General features: G+C 43.5%; 2 protein-coding genes across 2 annotated transcripts; both read left to right on the top strand.

The window, feature by feature from the left end:
• Positions 1–553: 553 nt before the first annotated feature.
• LOC142010321 (taste receptor type 2 member 1-like) lies at positions 554–1574 on the top strand. The gene is given in 2 exon segments (XM_074988632.1): positions 554–1225; positions 1227–1574. Coding segments are annotated over 2 exon segments (933 nt in total). The 5' UTR covers positions 554–640.
• A 5483-nt stretch (positions 1575–7057) lies between these two features.
• On the top strand, positions 7058–7993 carry LOC142010152 (taste receptor type 2 member 2-like). The gene has a single exon (XM_074988414.1). The coding sequence runs from the start codon at positions 7058–7060 to the stop codon at positions 7991–7993; it is 936 nt and encodes a 311-aa protein (XP_074844515.1).
• Positions 7994–19679: the final 11686 nt, after the last annotated feature.

Raw genomic sequence — 19679 nt, forward strand, 5'->3', positions numbered from 1 at the left:
GAGGATTGAAGGTTTCTATTGATAGGTTTACAGATAAAACACACCTGGACTTTACAAAAGTAAGTGTTTTCCAGACATGCTGAGTGTATCTTCAGATACAAAAATTGAAACCTAGTTTTGAAATATAAGACTAATAGCAGCCCATACAAATTGTGGTGAAAAATGTGATTATTCTGGACAAAGACTCTTAAAACTCTTATGGCTGTATTGTACAACAGTTTTAACCTATCAATGATATCCAGGACTGCCCCAAGTAAAATGAATAGCAGTAGTCAAGTCAGAAGTGTTACTAGTCAACATTAGTAATGATAATACATGATCAGGAAGGATGATATCACCAGGATGATGTCTATGAAACTGGTCACAGACAATCACCGTACAGCTGTGAGGAAGACGATATGCAAATAAAAGTCACGAGAAAGGCACAGTTCATCACACATGTAATAGAATCTCTCTGAAGTTTGCATCACAACAAACATATCTGAGTTTTCCATGTTCAACAGCTGAAAACTTCTCCCTTCTTAATTTCAGCAGAGATATACAGGCAGGACAATAGGCAGTACAAAAAGGTCCTAGTAGCCTGGCACTTCAGTGCAGAGCTTCAGGAGCTGCACAAGCATTAGGAACCACAGGCAGAACCATGTTTCCTGCACTTATTATTGCTTTGATCATTTTTGTAACTGAGTTCATTCTAGGGATTATAGCAAATGGATTGATAATCATCGTCAATTGCACTGAATGGATCAGCAGCCGAAAACTTACCTGTTGTGACATGATCCTGACTAGTCTGGGCATCTGCAGATTTCTCCTACACTTCTCGATATTCATTAATATTATTTTCTTTGCATTTTCTACGGTAATGGATGGACAATGTATTATATGGATAATTATGTATTTACTTTGGAAATATCTAAATACTCTTAGCATCTGGCTTGCGACTTGGCTCAGTGTCTTCTACTGTGTAAAGATTGCCAACTTCGGCCAACCGCTATTCTGCTGGCTGAAGCAGCGAATATCAAGGCTACTGCCACAGCTACTCAGGAGCTCTTTGCTGCTTTCCTTGATCAGCTGTCTCTTTTCAGTCAGTGATATAGGTATTTGGCACATAGACAATTCAATGAATAATCTGTCAGGAAACACCAGTATGGAATGTAGATATAAAGTTCATTCATCTGCTAGCTTTGCTATTTTGTCAATGCTTGGATATTCCTTTCTTTTCTTTATATTTTATTGTTCCCGCCATACTGTTAATCACTTCTCTGTGGAGACACACCAAGAGGATGAGGAAAACTGCAAGCAGCTTCAGGGACACTGTTACTGAAGCACATGTCAGTGCAATTAAATGTATGATCTCTTTCATTTTCTTTGTTTCTTATTTAGTGGCAGTAGTACTAGTTTTATCACAAATGTTTGCCCACAGAAATATCTGTGTAAGCTGTTTCTGTATAGCTGTAATGGCTGCTTACCCTTCGGGCCACTCTGTTGTTCTGATTCTGGGTAATCCCAAACTGAAAAGGGCAGCACTGAAGGCTCTGAACTATGTGAAGTGCAGGCTGAGAGACGAGGCTTCATAAAAACCACTCATTATCAAACTTCTATTTATCAAATAATTTTCCCTACCTCAATATTCGCTAAAATTAAAAGATTTCCCTCCAGTCTGTTGCTTCTAAAGGATAGCAGTAGATGACAATGTTAAACTTAGAGTGACATGATTCTTTTCCCCTAAATTTCTGTGAATTAATACTCATGGAAATTGAACGCAAACTGCCATCAGTTGTAAGCTAGATTTCTTAGACTGACACATGAAAGAGCCCCTGATAAAAATATCCATTCATAGATGAGGGTTTCAACTGGACCTTCCATGACCAACGTGTGAGATCGGCTGGATATCAGATACTTGTAAGGGCCTTTGATGAAGAAAATCACGTTAGCAAATGAAAAGGTCATTTGTCCTGTTATGAAAGGTGCTAGTGGATGCCACAGGCTGAGATTTTGATTCAAATAGAATCACAGATCAAGTAAACTCAATGGGAGTGTTGCACATTCTTTCAAACTGTACGAAAAGAGCAGTTAAGTTGCTATCTGTAGTATATGAGACAACTACAAAGACCGGCGAGACTCTACAAGGCACATAGTTGGTCAGAGCTATACTGCTTAGACTGAAGGTTTACCCGACTTACAAATACAGAGGTTATTGGTTTATGTGTTAGGGCCTCAGGAAGAAGCCTGGAGAAGTGGAATCAGGAGTTGCCAAGAAATATCTTTTGAAATCAAGATACTGTTTTTGTGTATTGTATCACTTAGACCAATGGAGTTTTATTTGCTTGCAATCAGTTTTTAAATGGTAAAAGCAATTGAAGGAAACTGCCTGAAGTTGTTTGTTTTCAGAGTGCACATTTATGTAACTAAACAAGATTACATTGAAAAATATCTCCTGACTCATGCCAATAGGGCAACAGTGGTATTGGGGACAGAGAAGCTCTTCCACAGAGAGCAGTGGTGAGTGGGTATTCCTGCTGAACCCCATGGTTCAGCAGGAGAACAAAGGTGCTGACAGATATCAAAGCAAATCAAGATCAAATTAGAATAGAATATTGGGCCAAAAAATGAAAAGAAGATCTGGAGACTGGAAGTTATAAATGTGTTTTGCGTGTGCTTGAAAGCTTGTTCCCCTTTTTCCATTAATCCAGTAGTGGCATATAATAAAGTACCTATCAGTGGAACCCTGGGGTGGTCTCTAGAGTAAAAATAGGTTAATAGAGGGAAACATTGCATAGACTGAGTGAGAAAGCAAAACCTACTGGCCAAAAGGGAAAACAAAAGCTGGAGATGCCCCAAAAGGAACTAAAGAAATTTACCAAGAGATGGAGATATTTCAAATATAATTCAAGGAATATTTGGAGGTTTCCTCGAAAGGGACAGAGAAATAACCTGCAGTCGTAACTAAAATCAACACTTCGTTGAAACAGCAACTAGAAAAGTCCCAGCCTCTCTGTAAGAAATCAACTAGTCATCTAGAGAAGGCACTCAGGGAGTTGAAGACTCCAGTGGATGTCAGCCTTTCCTGAGGAGGAATCTGGGCAGCAAAGATCTTGAGTAAAACAAGACACTTTACAGAACTGTTCTACCCCGTTTATCATCTACAGAGATCCAGTGGGATGAGGTCAGATTGTTTCAGCTCAGGTAATACAGATGTCCATTATTCTTGGAAAAAAAATCTGAGGTGAGCACAGGTTAAATCAATAGTATACCATAGCCTAAATGAATGGTTGGACAGACTAAGAGAGAAATAACATTCTAGCAGCCCACTTGGATGGTCACCTCTAGTGGACTTCCAGAACAAGCTAACAATGTCCCAGTTCATTGAAGCTCAGCTGAACAGCAGCCTGCAGTTCAACATTAGCTAAAGGAGATCAAAAAGTTTTGGGAGTGAGGGAACTTCGAAGTTGTGCACGTACTTTGAAGTGCCCATGGCTACACTGCTTGCCACTGCTTTGAAGTTAGCAACTTTGAAGTTCGTGTGGCAGGAATTATGCTAATGAGGTGCTCCATATGCAGCACAGCACCTCCTTGCTATTCTCTGATTGGGCTTCAAAAGATGGGCCTAGTGTAGATGAGCCCTGTCTTAACAGCACCTATTCCAAAATACTTATTTCGAAATAGGCACTAATCCTCCTGCAATGAGGTTTACCAATTTTGAAATAATGCACCCACTCTTTTGAATTTATTTCAAGAATGCAATTGTGTAGTGTAGACAACCACAAAGTTATTTCAAAATGACAGATGTTATCTCTAAATAATGTGGCATTCAGGCCAATCTCAATTTGGTTTTGGATCAAGTTTCCTGATTTCTGAACTTCTTTTAGAAGTGACAATACTGGCAAAGCTTATAGCAATAGGAGTGTTCTAATGGGACGAAGGTAGAAGGATACCCCTGGGCTTCTAGGAATGATCCCGGCTTCCTTCTACATCCTTGCTTTGTCTGACACTTCTACTAGGAGTTGAGGTTGTTAATTACCTGGCATTTATTATCCTGTTTTCTAGTTTCTCTTCAGCCGTTGCCAAGAGTCTCCATACAGGATTTTTAAACAGATCTAGCCAATAACGCACACAATAGAGCTTCTCAGGTACGGTCCTTCCCCTACATGGTGGTCAAGTCAGGTCTCTTATCAGCTCACCAACTGATGTCAGAATAAATAAAGTTGCAGAGATTGTCGTGCTGATTCTGTATGAGAAATTAAAGGGCTTTCCAGAGTTGACATTTCCACGTCTGTGTTTACACCCCTTCTGTCTAATTCTCCACATAGCCTTAAGACTGGAACGGCATAAAGAGAGAGAATATAAGATCATTACATCAAACAAATGCATTTTGGTACTGTTATTTGACATATTTTGTGGTTTTCCAGATATGTGACACATTCAGCAAGAGGTATGATTGATTCCATCAAATATAAGTTTGCCAGTTACCTGTCATGCAGCTATTAAGATTAATGTTAATGAAAAAAAAATCTGATTGTCATTGTGAATGTCAACTTTTCAAGTAATAAAGAATGGTTATTACGTGGGAAATTATCAAGTAGAATTAATTTAAATTAGTTTGTGACAAGCTTAATACACTGCTATAAATAAGCACGTGATCTCAGCACTATATTGCATGGCATGATTGTTAAATGGCCTTAAATGTTCTCATGTGAAGGTCTGACTCTGGGAGGTCACAAACACCCACAGTTCCTGTCAGCTTCACTCAATGGTGTAGGTGGTTGGCACCTGTCAAGAACAAGCTACTAAGAAGTAAAACGAGCTCCTGTCTCAGTTTTGCTAGTAAATTAGGGACATTTAGAAAATCTAGAAGTTGGCAATAGCCCATTACAGGAACTGTGAAGCTAGGAAATGGAAAAGAGTTCCAAATGAAAACTTTCCTTAAATACCCTGCGTTCTGCAACCACAGATGACTTGGAGCCAGGGACTATATCCTGTTCCTCGGCACATGAGCTAGAAACTCAGCCCCCATGCAGCCAGTAGCTTGCTCAAAGCCATGCTGCCTGTGGATTAACATAAGTCCAGCTAATGCTGCCAACTGTCACCTAAACAGTAAAGCTTTGTATCTTACTTTATTACTGAAGCTGTTTTAAGTAGGAATAGTAGTGACTTTACAAGGTATCACTGGCGTTTGGACCATACATTGAGGTCAAAGGATCAGTTTTTGGCACTCCGCCTTGGAAAGGTTGCTGACCCCAGGGCTGGAAGATATTGGCAACATCTGAAAGATGATACTATTGTGTTGTAGCTTATGACTCTGTGTAGCTCAGAGGTGCATAACCCCTGGTACACAATCCAGATGCGGCCCATGGCTTATGTGGGTAATTTTCTATGGCTACGTCTACCCAGCAGCCTTATTTCAAAATGAGCTATTCTAAAACAGCTACCTGAGAATAGGGCAGCTACACTCAGAAACATATTTTGAAATTTCATTGAGCTATTTCAAAATACGTAGTCTGCACACAACACTTGTTTCCAAATACAAATTTTGGAATAAGTGCTATCCCCCGTCTTAACAGTGCCTATTTTGAAGTAGTTAGTTTGAAGCAGGCTCTGTTCCTCCTGCAGTGAGGTTTACCAGTTTCGAAGTAACACACAAACTGTTTTGAATTTATTTAGTAATAGTAGTTTTGTAGTGTGGATAACAAAACACAGTTATTTCAGACTAACAGATGTTATCTCAAAATAACTTGGCTTGTGGCCATAGACTATGTCTCAGCCTCATTATTTCATCTAGACTGGTGTGGGGTGAACACCAATTCACATATACAGAGGGCCATTCTGGTTCTAAGAATTCTAACCAAAAATACGTACACAAAGAAATAAATAAAAAAGAGAAAATGTAGCAGCTAAATTGTAGTCGGTTTGTTGATACCATGTCCAAATATCAATTTTCCAGGACAAATATGCAAACATTTGTTTGAAATCCAGACTCTGTAATGGAATCCTGTAATGACTGGCATTCACTTCGCTGCAGCTGACTCTCTGTTATGACTTAGAACCCGCCTACCTTTAGGGAAGAGACTATCATGGCTTAAGGCCTGTGGACAATAGACATCCTTCTTTTAGATGTGGGAATGCTTTATTTCCTTTCACCAAGGTCATGGTAAGATGGTGAAAATGCTGCGATGAATCCTTTGTTTGGACTAAATGGGGATTTAGGCAAAGCAAAAGAAGTAGTCCTGTAGCACCTTAAAAACTAGCAATATTATTTATTAGGGGATGAGCTTTGGTGGGACACATCCACTCCTTCACCTCTGATGTGGGTCTGCCCATGAAAGCTCATCCCCCAATAAATAATAATAGTCTTTAAGATGCTATAGGACTGCTTTTTCGTTCTGTGAAGATAGACTAACACAGCTACCTCTCTGGGGTTTGAGGGTTTTAAAGATAGGTTTACAGATAAAACACACCTGGACTTTACAAAATGTAAATATTTTCCAGGCTAATTGGGTCCATCATCAGTTGTTCAATTGAAACTTAGCTTTGAAATATAAGACCAATAGGGAGTCCATAAAAATTGTGAAGAAAAGTGTGATTCTTCAGGACAAGGACTCTTAAAATCTCTTCCGTCTGTAGTGTGCAAGAATTGCAACCTACACATGATATCCAAGACTGCACCAAATAAAATGAATAGCAGTAGTCCAGTGTGGAAATGATGAAGCAATAGTCAATATTATTAACGATAATACGTAACAATCAGGAATACTTATCAATAGAATAATGTATATGAAACTCATCACAGACAATCACTGTACAGCTGTGAGGAAAATGATACGCAAATAAAAGTCACGAGAAAGGCACAGTTCATCACACATGTAATAGGATAGTTTTTAGATTTGCATCTCAACAAACATAGCTTAGTTTTCCATGTTCAACAGCTGAAAACATCTCCCTTCTCGCTTTCAGCAGAGATATAAAGGCAGGACAATAGGCAATACAAAAGAGTCCTAGAAGCCTGGCACTTCAGTGAAGAACTTCAGAAGCTGAGCAAGCATTAGGAACCACAGGCAAAATCATGTTTCCCACAGTTATTATTGTTTTGATCATTTGCGGAATTGAGTTAATTCTTGGGATTACAGTAAATGGATTGATAATCATTGTGAATTGCATTGAGTGGATCAGAAACAGAAAACTAACCTGTTGTGACATGATCCTGACTAGTTTGGGCATCTCCAGATTTTTCCTACAGTTCACGATATTCATTAATAATATCTTCTTTGCATTTTCTATGGCAGTGGATGGACAATGTATTACATGGAAAATAGTTTATTTGGCTTGGAGGTACCTAAATACCCTCAGTCTTTGGTTTGCGACTTGGCTCAGTGTCTTCTACTGTGTAAAGATTGCCAACTTCAGCCAACCACTCTTCCTCTGGCTGAAGCAGAGGATTCCAGGGCTACTACCACAGCTACTCATGAGCTCTTTGCCGCTGTCCTTGCTCAGCTGTCTCTTTGCAAGTGATGGTATATATGTGACGTACACAGACAATAAAATAAATAATTTGTTAGGAAATACCAGTATGGAATGTAGATATAAACATAATTTATGCCCTGGCCTTGTTATTTTGTCCCTGTTTGGATATTCTTTTCCTTTCTTTATATTTATTGTTCCTGCTTTACTCTTAGTCATTTCTCTATGGAGGCATACCAAAAGGATGGAGAAAACCACCATCAGCTTCAGGGACACTGTTAATGAAGCACATGTCAGTGCAATTAAATGTATAAGCTCTTTCATTTTCTTCTATGTTTCTTATTTTGTGGTAATAGTACTATTTTTGTTAAACATATTTCAGCACAGCAATATCTACTTCACCTGGTTCATTTCAGCAGTAACGGCTGCTTACCCTTCAGGCCACTCTGTTGTTCTGATTCTGTGTAATCGCAAACTGAAGAGCGCGACACTAAAGGCTCTGAAGTATATGAAGTGCAGGCTGAGAGGTGAGGCTTTGTAAAACAACGCGTTATTAAATTTGACAAAACCACCCTCCTTTCTCATCTATTTATGAAATAATTTTTCCTGCCTCACTCTTCGCCACAACTGGAAGACTTCCCTCAAGAGCTTTGTTTCTGAAGGACAGCAGTAGCTGACAATGTTAAACTTAGAGTGACATAATTCTTTTCCCCCAAATATCTGTCAATTGATAACCGATGAAAACTGAATCCAAACTGCTACCTTTTGTGAGCTGGATTTCTTTTAGCCTGATGACTGGTAGAGCCCCGGTACAAATATCCAATGATAAACAAGGGTTTTGACTGGACCTTTCATGACCAACCTGTGAGATCTGCTGATGTTAGATGCCTGCAAGGCCCTTTGATGAAGAAAATCACATTAACAAATTAAAAGATCATCTGCCCTGTTGTTGTGAAAGTGGATACCACGAGCTGAGATTTTGATTCAAATGCAATCACAGATCAAGTTAAAATCAGAGTGTTCTGCACATTCTTTCAAACTGTACAAAGATAGCAGATAAGTCACCATCTGTAGTAGATGAGACAACTACAAAAGGTGGGGAGACTGCAAGTCAGATGGCTGGTCAGAGCTATACTGCTTGGACTGCAGGTTTTCCCTGGTTACAAATACAGAGGTTTTTGGTGCATGTGTTAGGGCCACAGGAAGAAAGCCTGGAGAAGTTGTTATGAGTCTGACCCTGTGAGGAAGCAGAGAGACAGTTTGCTTACTCACCACTGCACTTGCTGGAGTGATGGATTGAAGCTTTTGAGTAAGTATTTCAATATGAGAACATCTGAGCTCGTAACACATATGCAGTTTGGAATCAGGAGTTGCCAAGCAATATCTTTTGAAATCAAGATACCGTTTTTGTGTATATCACTTAGACCAATGGAGTTTCATTTGCTTGCAATCAGTTTTTAAATTAAAATGGTAAAAGCAATTGAAGGAAACTGCCTGAAGCTGTTTGTTTCTAGTGTCTTCAGAGTGCACATTTATGTAACTAAACAAGATTACATTGAAAAAATATCTCCTGACTCATGCCAATAGGGCAACAATGGTATTGGGGACAGATGAACTCTTCCAAAGAGAGCAGTGGTGAGTGGGTATTCCTGCTGAACCCCATGAGAAAAGAGAACAAAGGTGCTGACAGATATCAAAGCAAATCAAGATCAAATTGGAATTGATTATTGGGCCAAAAAATGAAAAGAAGATCTGGAGATTGGAGGTTATAAATGTGTTTTGCGTGTGCTTGAAAGCTAGTTCCCCCCTTTTCATTAATCCAGTAGTGGCATATAATAAAGTACCTATCAGTGGAACCCTGGGGTGGTCTCAAGTGTAAAATTAAGTTAATATAGGGAAACATTGCATAGGCTTAGTGAGAAAGCAAAACCTCTTCATTGGTCAACACAAAGTTGACTCAGCATTTACAGAATGGAAAGAATCCTTGCAACTGCTCCTCTGGCAGCATGTTCATGTTTTAAAACTTCTTTCATGTTGCATACAGCTGCTAGTGCTTACAGATGGGCATTCGTACTGACAGAAGAATATATGGACGATCTGAGAAGGTGCCAGGGGAACAGAATTTCAGCTTGGCTGTCCCAGAAGCTGGGAGTGCAACTGTGGAAGTTGAGGCTGGAGATGTAATACTAATGAATTCCCCATTAAGATAGAATAGAAGAAGGCAATCACAACTTAGAGACTGATCGGAAGCTCTCACGAAATGCTGACTGAGTCTGTCATGCAATCCATTTATAGAGCACTGTGCGGATACAAAGACAGTATCCACATCTGCATCTGTAAAAATCATCCACGGAGATCCACACCCATATCCATGGATCTGGATAACCATGGATACAAAGCAGACATCTGCTGGTTTTCTGGGCTCTAGATACAGGAGTTCTATCCACAACTACAAAAATAAGCCATGGCTATCTGTGTATACATCCATGGATGTGGATACTGATCCATATAAAGCAGATATCCACAAGTTTGCAGGGCTCTATCCATTTAATATTGTTATTTGTAAGATTAAACTGCTCGTATCCATCTGCCTGCTAACAGCTGGTCAGAGGCTTAAAAAAAATAATCAAGCTGAAACTCCCTCACAAGATGCATAGCACCACAACATAGCAGTAATTTTTGATCACTTCATAATAGTGAGGAAAAGAGTTTATCTTGCCACTTCCTGTAGTGTTCGCTTAGTGAGATTTTTCATAACTGAACACTGTTGTGGTTCTCAAAAGTGGTGCATCGCATCACACACATTATACATGCGACAAATTTCTTCTCTGTCACATCACTATAAATATGGAATAATTCCAGTAAAATCACTAAAGTTATACTAGGTTTACACTGATAACTGAAGCAGAAAATCTGGTTTAAAGATCCTCTTGGCTGGTCCTCCTTGATTGTGGGGGTTTTAAAATACCTGGTTAGAATGTCAATGATGCTTTGCTTATATTTTCTGTTGTTGCCAAGCGGTGTTTTGGGTGTCCTAACACGACTGTATTTTGTTTTTGATTTTTAAAGAACTTCTTCCAAAAGTGAAGTCCTATGTAAAGAAAATGTCTCCCAGGGACTGAGATGAAAGTACAATTAAATCTGAGGTTCCTGAACTGTGTCTCCCAACCTTTCTGACCTGTTAGAACTTCTGTGGAGGTGTTCAACGTGTTCTGGGCTGGACAGTTCTATTTCTAAGGGCCTGCTCACCGACTCACCACACTGGGTATAATCTTCAAAACACATCTGATAGAAAGGGAACTTTTTTATTTCCCTTCCTAAAATTAATAAAGGGACTACAATTTCTCAGAAAGATGGAAAACTCACTGACGCTGATGTGATGCTCTTTGCGTGTCAAGATTGTTAGGGTAGAAAAACAGAAAGCAGAAAATCATTAAAGCTTGTATTAGAGCTGTAATTTTGTGAGCTTTTAACTCCTGGGGGCAGGGGAAGGGGCTCGTGCCAGCTGAAGGAGCAGAAAGAGAGACTGTCCTGGGAGTGATTCTCCATGTTGATGAAGATCGTCCTGGAAAACAGGCTGGACATTCTGTGTTGCCAACGCTCCTGGTATTATTGTGAGTATTGTAAAGTTGGGTCAGTTTGGGGGGGGCACTCACAATTTTGCAAACATCTACAAGGCCTCCCAGGAATTGTGTATGAGTGGGATGTACTTTGGCATCTTGGCCTCCAGTGTATGCTGTTATCAGGCTGCCCCTGTGCACTAAGAGCAGGGCAGAGCCAGGCCATGGAGTTAGTGCAGCAGAGCAGAGATGCCCTCTCCTCAAGTTCAGAAGCAGAAAACCTGGCCCCTCCCACTATGATGCAGGAACCACATCCCTGCAGGCTGTGGATAGGTGGCAGCTGCAGGAGCCTTCCAGGAGGAAGTGGGGTCTGTGAGAGTGGGAGACAGCTGAGGTGTGGTGGGAGGGAGAGAGGCTGGGTGCATGGAAGGCTAGGGTAGGGGGCAGCTGGGGCCTTGGATGGGGTTAGGGAGCAGGGGGCTGCATATGTACTGATGTGTTTATATGCATTTATGCTTGAATTTCATCTGTATTTGTCACAGCCTCACATTGTGCAGGGAAGGAGGGGTGGATAAAATCCCGGAGACTGACTGCATTCACAGTTGACTCTTTAAAAAAAATCTCATGACATTTAGGCCAATCTCAGTTTGGTTTTGAGCCGTGTTTCCTGATGATTGAACTACTTTATAACAGACAATACAGTAAACCCTCAATTTAACGGATCCTGATTTAAAGGAGCTCGGAAATAACGGATGTTGTCTGCCAGCCCCTTTCCCCACAATAGATGCCAGCAACTCACCGGAGCCGCTAGAACCTCCACAGCTGGGCCCTCAGGCATGGCTGGGCCTGTTGCCACCATGGCTGGGGCCACCAGGGCCAGAGGAGCCAGTAGGGGTGCTACTGCTGGAGCCACCATAGACTCTCCCCACCAGGGGTGGGGGCGCATGCGTGGGCAGGCAGCATGCGTCGACATGCTGCAGGTTTGGGTCTAATGGACTTTTGGCATAAACGGACACCCCTACCCCCCACTAGTCCCTTCAAGAGAGAATTTAATGTACTGGCAAAGCCTATATCAGTAGGAGTACTAATGTTATGAAAAAGGCTGGAGACCGCTTTGCTTCTAGGAATGATCCCGGCATCCTTCTTCAGACTTGTTTTGTCTGACTCTCCTACTGGGAATCAGGGCTGTTAATTTGCCTGGAATTGATTATCCTGTCTTCTAGTTCCTCTTCTGCTGTTGACAAGAGTCTCCATACAGGACTTTTGAGCAGTTAATTCCGACAAAGCACATACCAGACCTTCTCAAGTAGGGTTTGTCCGCCACGTGGTGTTCAAGTCAGATCTCTTATCAGCTCACCTACTGATGCCAAAATAGATATGGTTGCAGAGATTGTCTCCCTGATTCTCTATGAGAAATTAAAGGGCTTTCCAGATTTGACATTTCCATGCCTGTGTTTACACCCCATTCTGTCTAATTCTCCATACGGCCTTATGACTGGGACAGCATAAAGAGAGAGAATGTAAGATTGTCGCATCAAACAACTGAATTTTTAAGTTGTCATTTGGCATATTTTGTGGTTTTCTGTATACGTGACACATTCAGTAAGAGGTAGGCCTCTTTCTGTCAAGTAAAAGTTTGCCAGTTACCTACCATGTGGCTATTAAGATTAATATCAGCGAGGTAGCTGAGTTAGTCTGTATCTTCAAAAACAACAAGAAGTCCTGTGGCACCTTATGGACTATCAGATATTTTGGCGCATAAGCCCATGAAAGCTTATGCTCCAAAATATCTGATAGTCTATGAGGTGCTACAGGACATTAATGTTAATGAATAATACCCAAATCTGATTGTAATTGTGAATGTCAATTATTCAAGTAATAAAGAATGGTTATTAGGTGGGAAATTATCAAGTAGAATTAATTTAAATTAGTTTGTGACAAGCTTAATACACTGCTGTAAATAAGCACAGGTGATCTCAGCACTATATTGCATGGCATGACTGTCAAATGGCCTTAAATGTTCTCATGTTAAGGTCTGACTCTGGGAGGTTCCTGTCAACTTCACTCAATGCTGTAGGTGGTTGGCACCTGTCAAGAACAAGCTATTAAGAAGTAAAACAAGCTCCTGTCTCAGTTTTGCTAGTAAATTAGGGAAAATTTAGAAAATCTAGAAGTCAGCAATAGCCCATTACAGGAAGTATGAAGCTAGTGCATGGTTGATTTATTTGAAGTTTTTATTATTTGATCTGATGTTGCAGCATGGGGATGACAGGGGACCGAGAAACCTCCACTAGTCAGTGGCTACGTCTACACTATGAGATAAATTTGAATTTATCAGAATTGATTTTGTAAAGCTGAGTTTTATACATTTGAATTTAAGTATCCTCACCTCCCCACAGACTCCCCACAAAGTCAACTTATTGCTGTCACACTCATTCACTAAACATCGACTGTTGCAGCAGTGCATTGTGGGAAGCTATCCTGCAGTTCCCTTATCTCCATAGGATTCCAGGTATTTTTTCTGGTGCAGCATGGGAAAAAATGCTCTACAAGTGGTTGCGGGTATGTGATGTCATCTTCCCACATTGCATTGCCCTCATTCCCCTCCTCTGGAAACAAATGGCCATTTTTGCAGGACGAAGGAAGGAAAAGTAGGGCATCAGCAAAGATTGTCAAATTAACTGAAATCTCCTGCTTTTTATAAATGTAGCTGAATTATCAATGGTTTTACAAAGAGTAGCAGGTGTCTGAGTCTTCTCAACTGGACCTCCAGTCACTGTCCTCCCTCCCTTGATTACATATGATCCCTGAAAGTAATACAGAAACAATGTAACGCTTGAAGAAAGAATAGGATAGTAAAGGTTTTGAAAAAGTGATTTATGAGGCAGGGTTTTTGGCTTCCCAGTCCACTACACAGCTTCTCTGCTGGGATCACCCAGCAGTCTGGGTCTTCTCAACCACTCTTCCCTATGTTAACAGGGCCAAAGCTTGAAGGGAAAAACAACCTCTCTAGATCTGCTCAAAATGCTCTGCCTAACGGACCCCAATATGTTAGGAAAAAGCTTTTGGGCTTCCTACTACACTGCAGTAGTCCTAAATAGGATGGGGCTAAAATCTCTTGCATTTATAATGGAAAGATCAAAGATTTTACAAAAAGCAGCAGTTGTCAGAAATGGGCTTAAATTGCAGCAGGCTGCCTGTGTCTGTGTCTTCACAACTGGCCCTCCACCCAGGCTTCCTAGCATTAAGAGGGCCAAAGAGGGTAGAAAAGGTAAGAAAAAAGATCTTCAGCTTCCCACTACACTACACAGAGTTGTCTAACACAGGGAATGGTGCTCGGCAAATTCAACAAGTGGTGGTGCTCAGGTGAGGGGGAGGCAGCACCAATTGATTGTTGTGGGGGGTGGGTTTATCAGAAGATGAAGGTCCAATTGACATGGTCCCAAAAAATATTTTTGAGCACAGTGATGTGGTGTCTGTGGCTTGAAGGCCAGTGTAAGTATCTGCAAGCCCCTGCAAGTCTTAGCCACCGAGAGACTTCCCCTGGGTGACAGACAGCACTCAGAAATCTTTCCCGCCCGTGGAGCTCTCACCACATGCAAGCCAGGACATGGTGTTTCCTGGCAACATGTTCCACACTGAGCAGCAGGCATGTCCTTTTATTGGGGGGGCTGGCCACGTGATGTAGTTGGGCACAGGAAAGACCCTGACTGTGTGGTGCCTGTGAGGGAGGGAAGGGGGAGCTCTGCACCAATGTAAACTGCAGAAAAGAAGTTTCTTGGCCCCTCATACAAACCCACCCCTCCCCCACTAGCCTAGCTGCCATGAGTTGTGGCAGGGCAGAGGGTGGTGCCAGTGCAGGGGAAAAAAATGCTCACCTAACAGAGGTAGAGACAGAACCATGAACTCCATGAGATGTAGGAAAGATAGAAAACATGGCAAAAGACGGCCTTGGCTTAACCAGGAGATCTTGCATGATCTCAAAATAAAAAAGGAATCGTAAAAAAAATGGAAACTAGGACGAATTACAAAGGACGAATATAGGCAAACGACACGAGCATGCAGGAGCAAGATTAGAAAGGCTAAGGCACAAAATGAGCTCAAACTAGCTACAAGCATAAGGGCAAACAAGAAGGCTTTTTACAAATACATTGGTAACAAGAGGAAGACCAAGGAGAGGGTAGGGCCATTGGTCAGTGAGGAGGGAGAAACAGTAACAGGGAATTTGGAAATGGCAGAGATGTTTAATGATTTCTTTGTTTTGGTCTTCACTGAGAAGTCTGAAGGAATGCCTGACATAGAGAACGCTAGTGAAAAAGGGGTAGGTTTAGAAATTGAAATAAGAAAAGAACAAATTAAAATTTACTTAGAAAAATTAGATGTTTTGTTCACATTTTATACATCACCAGATGGCAAAATAGGAAGTTACTGTCTGGGAAAATACAATAAAATCAAGCCAGATTCTCGTACACCTTTGTACTGCTTGAAATGTGAGAGAGATTATTTTTGCATTGCAAACACGTATAGTGTTTGAACTCTGTGTTGAATTTGCTGTGTGTTGTTCCAAATACTTCAGCTGTTTTCCTTTCTATTTACTGATTGTAAGGCCAGAAGAGACCATTGTGACCACCTAATCCGAGCTCCTGTATAATAGAGGATGTAGAACATCCACAAAATAATTCCTACTGCACAGCATTTAAAAACCATGCAATCCTGATTTTAAAATGCTCAGTGATGGAAAATTATTAAATGGATCTGACAAAGTGGGTCTTTGTCCATGAAAGCTTATGCTCCAAAATATCGGCTAGTCTATAAGGTGCCACAGGACTTCTTGTTGTTTTTGGAAAATTCACAATGATCCTTAGTAAATTGCTCCAACGGTTAATTACTTTTGCTGCTAAAGATGTCTTGGTCCCAGTCTGAATTTAGACCCTCATTATTAAATATCATGTTGCTCCTTAAGCTTCTCTTTATTTAACTAGATTGGGCTCCTTAACCCAATCACTATAAGGCAGGTTTTCTAATTCTTTAATCACTCTTATGCCTCTTCTCTGAACTCTCTCTAATTAATCAACATCCTTTGAACAGTATGTCAGCAGCAGTTGACTAGGGCTAAATACAGAAGTAAAATGACCTCTCTATTCATATTCTGGTTTTGCAAGCTAGAATTGGATCAGCTCTTTTGGCCACAGGATCACACTGGGGGCTCATTTTCTGCAGATTATCGTCCATTACTTTCCAGGAGAGAAGGCTATGTCTAGACTGCAGGGTTTTGTTGACAAAACAGCCATTTTGTCAACAAAACCTGGGGAGCAGCCAGATTGCAAAGCACATTCTGACTACAGTAAGTTGACAGAATGGAGTAGCTTTGTTGACAACTGTACCCTGCTTGCCACAAGGAAGAATGCCACTGTTGGAAGACTTGTGTCAAAAAAGGTAGGTGTGAACGTTCTGGAGGGCCTTCTGTTGACAGAAGAGGTCTCTGGGATACCACGCATGCGCCCTGGTGGACAACCTGTCCACAGCAATCAGCACTCTATGGTTCCTGCCTCTGCACCTTCTTAAAGCCACAGAAAACCTGGGGAACACCCTGGCTGGAAGCTGAGATTGTGCGAGTAGCCATGTGACATGTAGCTGTCCTCTACACCCTCACAATCACAACCAAAGCACAGATGGCCAAATGACAGGCACCCTGTTACCCCCCAGGCCCTCAAGGGAGCAGCTCCAGGGGTCCCAGGATCCTTCCCAGGATGCCAAGTTGTGTGTCCCATCCTGGTCTGGGACAGAGATCCAAGCCTTGGGCCAGATCTCTGGGCCAAGGAGGAGACCCTGCAGGAACCCAGAGCCGGGTGCTGCAATGTGGATATTTACAGCTGCATGGCTGAGGCCCTGAAAGAATGGGGCCACCCCTGCTGAACCTTTGGGCAAGTCTGGGCCAAGGTAAAGGAATTGCATCAGGGATGCATCTGGGCCCAGCACACTTGGGAGCCGAACTGGCCACCTGCCCTTACTACAAGGCATTGCACCACATCCTGGGAGGGAGCACATCACCTTCACCCTCCCCCACCCCCGCACTGGCCTGAGCCTGAGTTTAGTGCTCCCTGTCCCTTTGTCAGGCATGAACCATAGGAGAAGGATGAGCCACAGGAGGGGCAGGACCTCGAATAAGAGACCAGCAGCCTTGTCATCACCCTGGACCCAGTTCCCAGCAGCCAGGATGCCTACTGGACCTCCTCAGCCCTAGGGAGGATGAGTTCCTAAGGTGAGTGTGTTGGAGGTGGGTGCAGATGGGATGGGCTGCAAATTTGCAGACGGGGTGGGCTGCTGGCTCAGGCAGGATCTTGAGCTGTGATCACAGTACATGGAATCACATATTGCATTAGTGTGTGGCATGTGGATGCAGCAGAGGTCCCCAGGGCATGGGTAGCATTCTGCTACCAGGCTCGCATGAGGCCAGACAAGTGTGAGACCCCAGCAGGGGGACCCTTCCAGCACCTGCCATGCCACAAAAGTGCCAGCATGACCCTGGGCACCTTGAGGGGTGCCACACACAGCACACAGGCATGCCTGCCCATGTGTGGCAGCACCTGCTCTTGAGGGCAGTGGTGTGAGCCATGGGTGCATGATGGGCCCTGCCACCCATAAAGGAACTCTTCTCTGGCTGAACACCCCTTTGTCTGCTAGCTCATTGAGTGCTGGGTGGCAATGGCCAGCATGCTCCTATAGGGACCTTGGACTCCCTTAGCAGCAGGGCCTGCAGTGCAAGCCACAGGTCTTTGCTCCTGGGACATCCCCTTCCCTTGGCCTGAGGGTTATTGGTCACTGCTCATGGTGGGGACTCGGCCTGAGGGGCTGCGTTGCATGAATAACTCACCAGCCCTTCCTCCTTGTGTTCTGCATAGCTAGACCAGCACCAAATAAGGGCTGGGTCACTCCCATGATGATGCCACACTACCTCTGGAGCTGAAGGAAGAAGTCAACAGTCCATGAGGACATCATATGTCAGCATCTGGCAGTCTTTAAGGATATCCAGCAGGCCCTTGCTTACCGGGTCTGTGAGGCCATGGAGTGGTGGTTGCAGGCCCGGGATCAGCTAATGTTCTGCTATGACACTGCAACCATGGTATGGTGAGACGTGGTGGCCTAGCTACCCACTGTTGACCTCACTGCCTTACACCTGCCTGCCCTCCCATGAGGAACCCTGGACCTTTGTCTGCTCCCCAGGGTGATGGCCATGCCCCCTTCCCCTGCCTTTCTGCCCCAACTCCTCTTCATCCATATCTCCCCCCTGTTCCCAAAACTGAGTCAGCCCTGACAGGGGCCCAAAACGTGCAGCAGGAGGGGATCTCGAGGCCAATACTGTCAGGGTCCTGCTTCCCTCCCTCCATGCTCTGAGGCCCCCAACCCATGTCCCAAGCCCCCCATCTGCAAGTTCAGAGGCCCTGCACCACTCCACAGTCCCAGCCACCATCCACCTCAACACTTTTGTAAGTAGTGCTCAATAAACCAGTTTCTCATTCACCATCCAAGTGTGTGCCTTTATTATTCTGGGGTCAGGGAGGGGGCAAAGCGGTGCAGGGAGGGGCTGTAGTTGGGATAGGCTAGAGCTGTTGGCCTGAGGCCCCACTGGGGGGGGCCTTGAGGAGGGATACTGGTGTCCTTGGGAGAAGCTCTCACTCAGGGCTTCTCTAATCTGCACCCCATCCCAATGGGTCTGGAAGATGGCAGCTGTGCTTGGCTGCTCATAGGCTCACCCTTTGTGGCTGGTGGCTGTCGTCCACTGTGGGACCAAAGCCTCGCCCTTGTCCTGCACAGTGGTGTGCAGGATACAACAAGCTCCCAGAAGCTTGGGGATATTGTGCTCCCCCTCTTCAAGGCGAGTCAGCAACAGGCACCTGAACTGTGCCTTGAGGCAGCCAAAGGCACACTCACCTGCGTTGTGGCATGATCAGGAACTCATTGAATTGTTCCCTGCTGGGGTCCAGTTGTCCAGTATATGGCTTCATCAGCCTCAGTATGAGTGGATAGGCTGCATTCCCCACAATGCAGACTGGCATCTGCACATCCCCAACCACCATCTCATGATGGGGGAGGAATGTGCCCATCCCCAGCTTCTGGCACAGGCTGGAATTGCAGAACATGCAGGTATCGTGTGCCCTGCCTGACCACTCAATGAAAATGTCTGTGAACTGTCCATGGTGGTCAACCAGTAACTGCACCACCTCTCCATGACCAGATGGTCTCACCTGCTTGAACTGGTGCGGTGCTTCCAGATCCACCTGTCCACCATGTGGTGTTCCAGTGTGTAGCTCCTGCAGCTAGAATGACAGTTCCTAAAGTGATATTGAGGTTGACCTCGCTGAGGAACAAGAAGACAGCTGCCAGAAAGTGCAGCACAAGCTGCAGCAAGTTTGTGTGGGGCACAGGGGCCGCTATGGCTGCATTCCACCCAGGGACCAGCTGTGTTGCCCTCAAACACAGGGCAAGCACAGCAGGCACTGTGAGAGCTTTATTGTCCCTCACAGGGGTAGGCAGGCTCACAGCAGGGGCAGAGAACAGATGTCTGGAGGGGTCCCTTTCAGCGCACATCTCCACATGGCTCCAGCACTGGCTCTTGAAAGGAACTGGTGACCTGCAACCCTGGCTGATGTGGTTCTGGGTGGCCAT

This window comes from Carettochelys insculpta, chromosome 3, assembly GCF_033958435.1.
Source record: "Carettochelys insculpta isolate YL-2023 chromosome 3, ASM3395843v1, whole genome shotgun sequence".
In the NCBI taxonomy this organism is placed as follows: Eukaryota; Metazoa; Chordata; order Testudines; family Carettochelyidae; genus Carettochelys; species Carettochelys insculpta.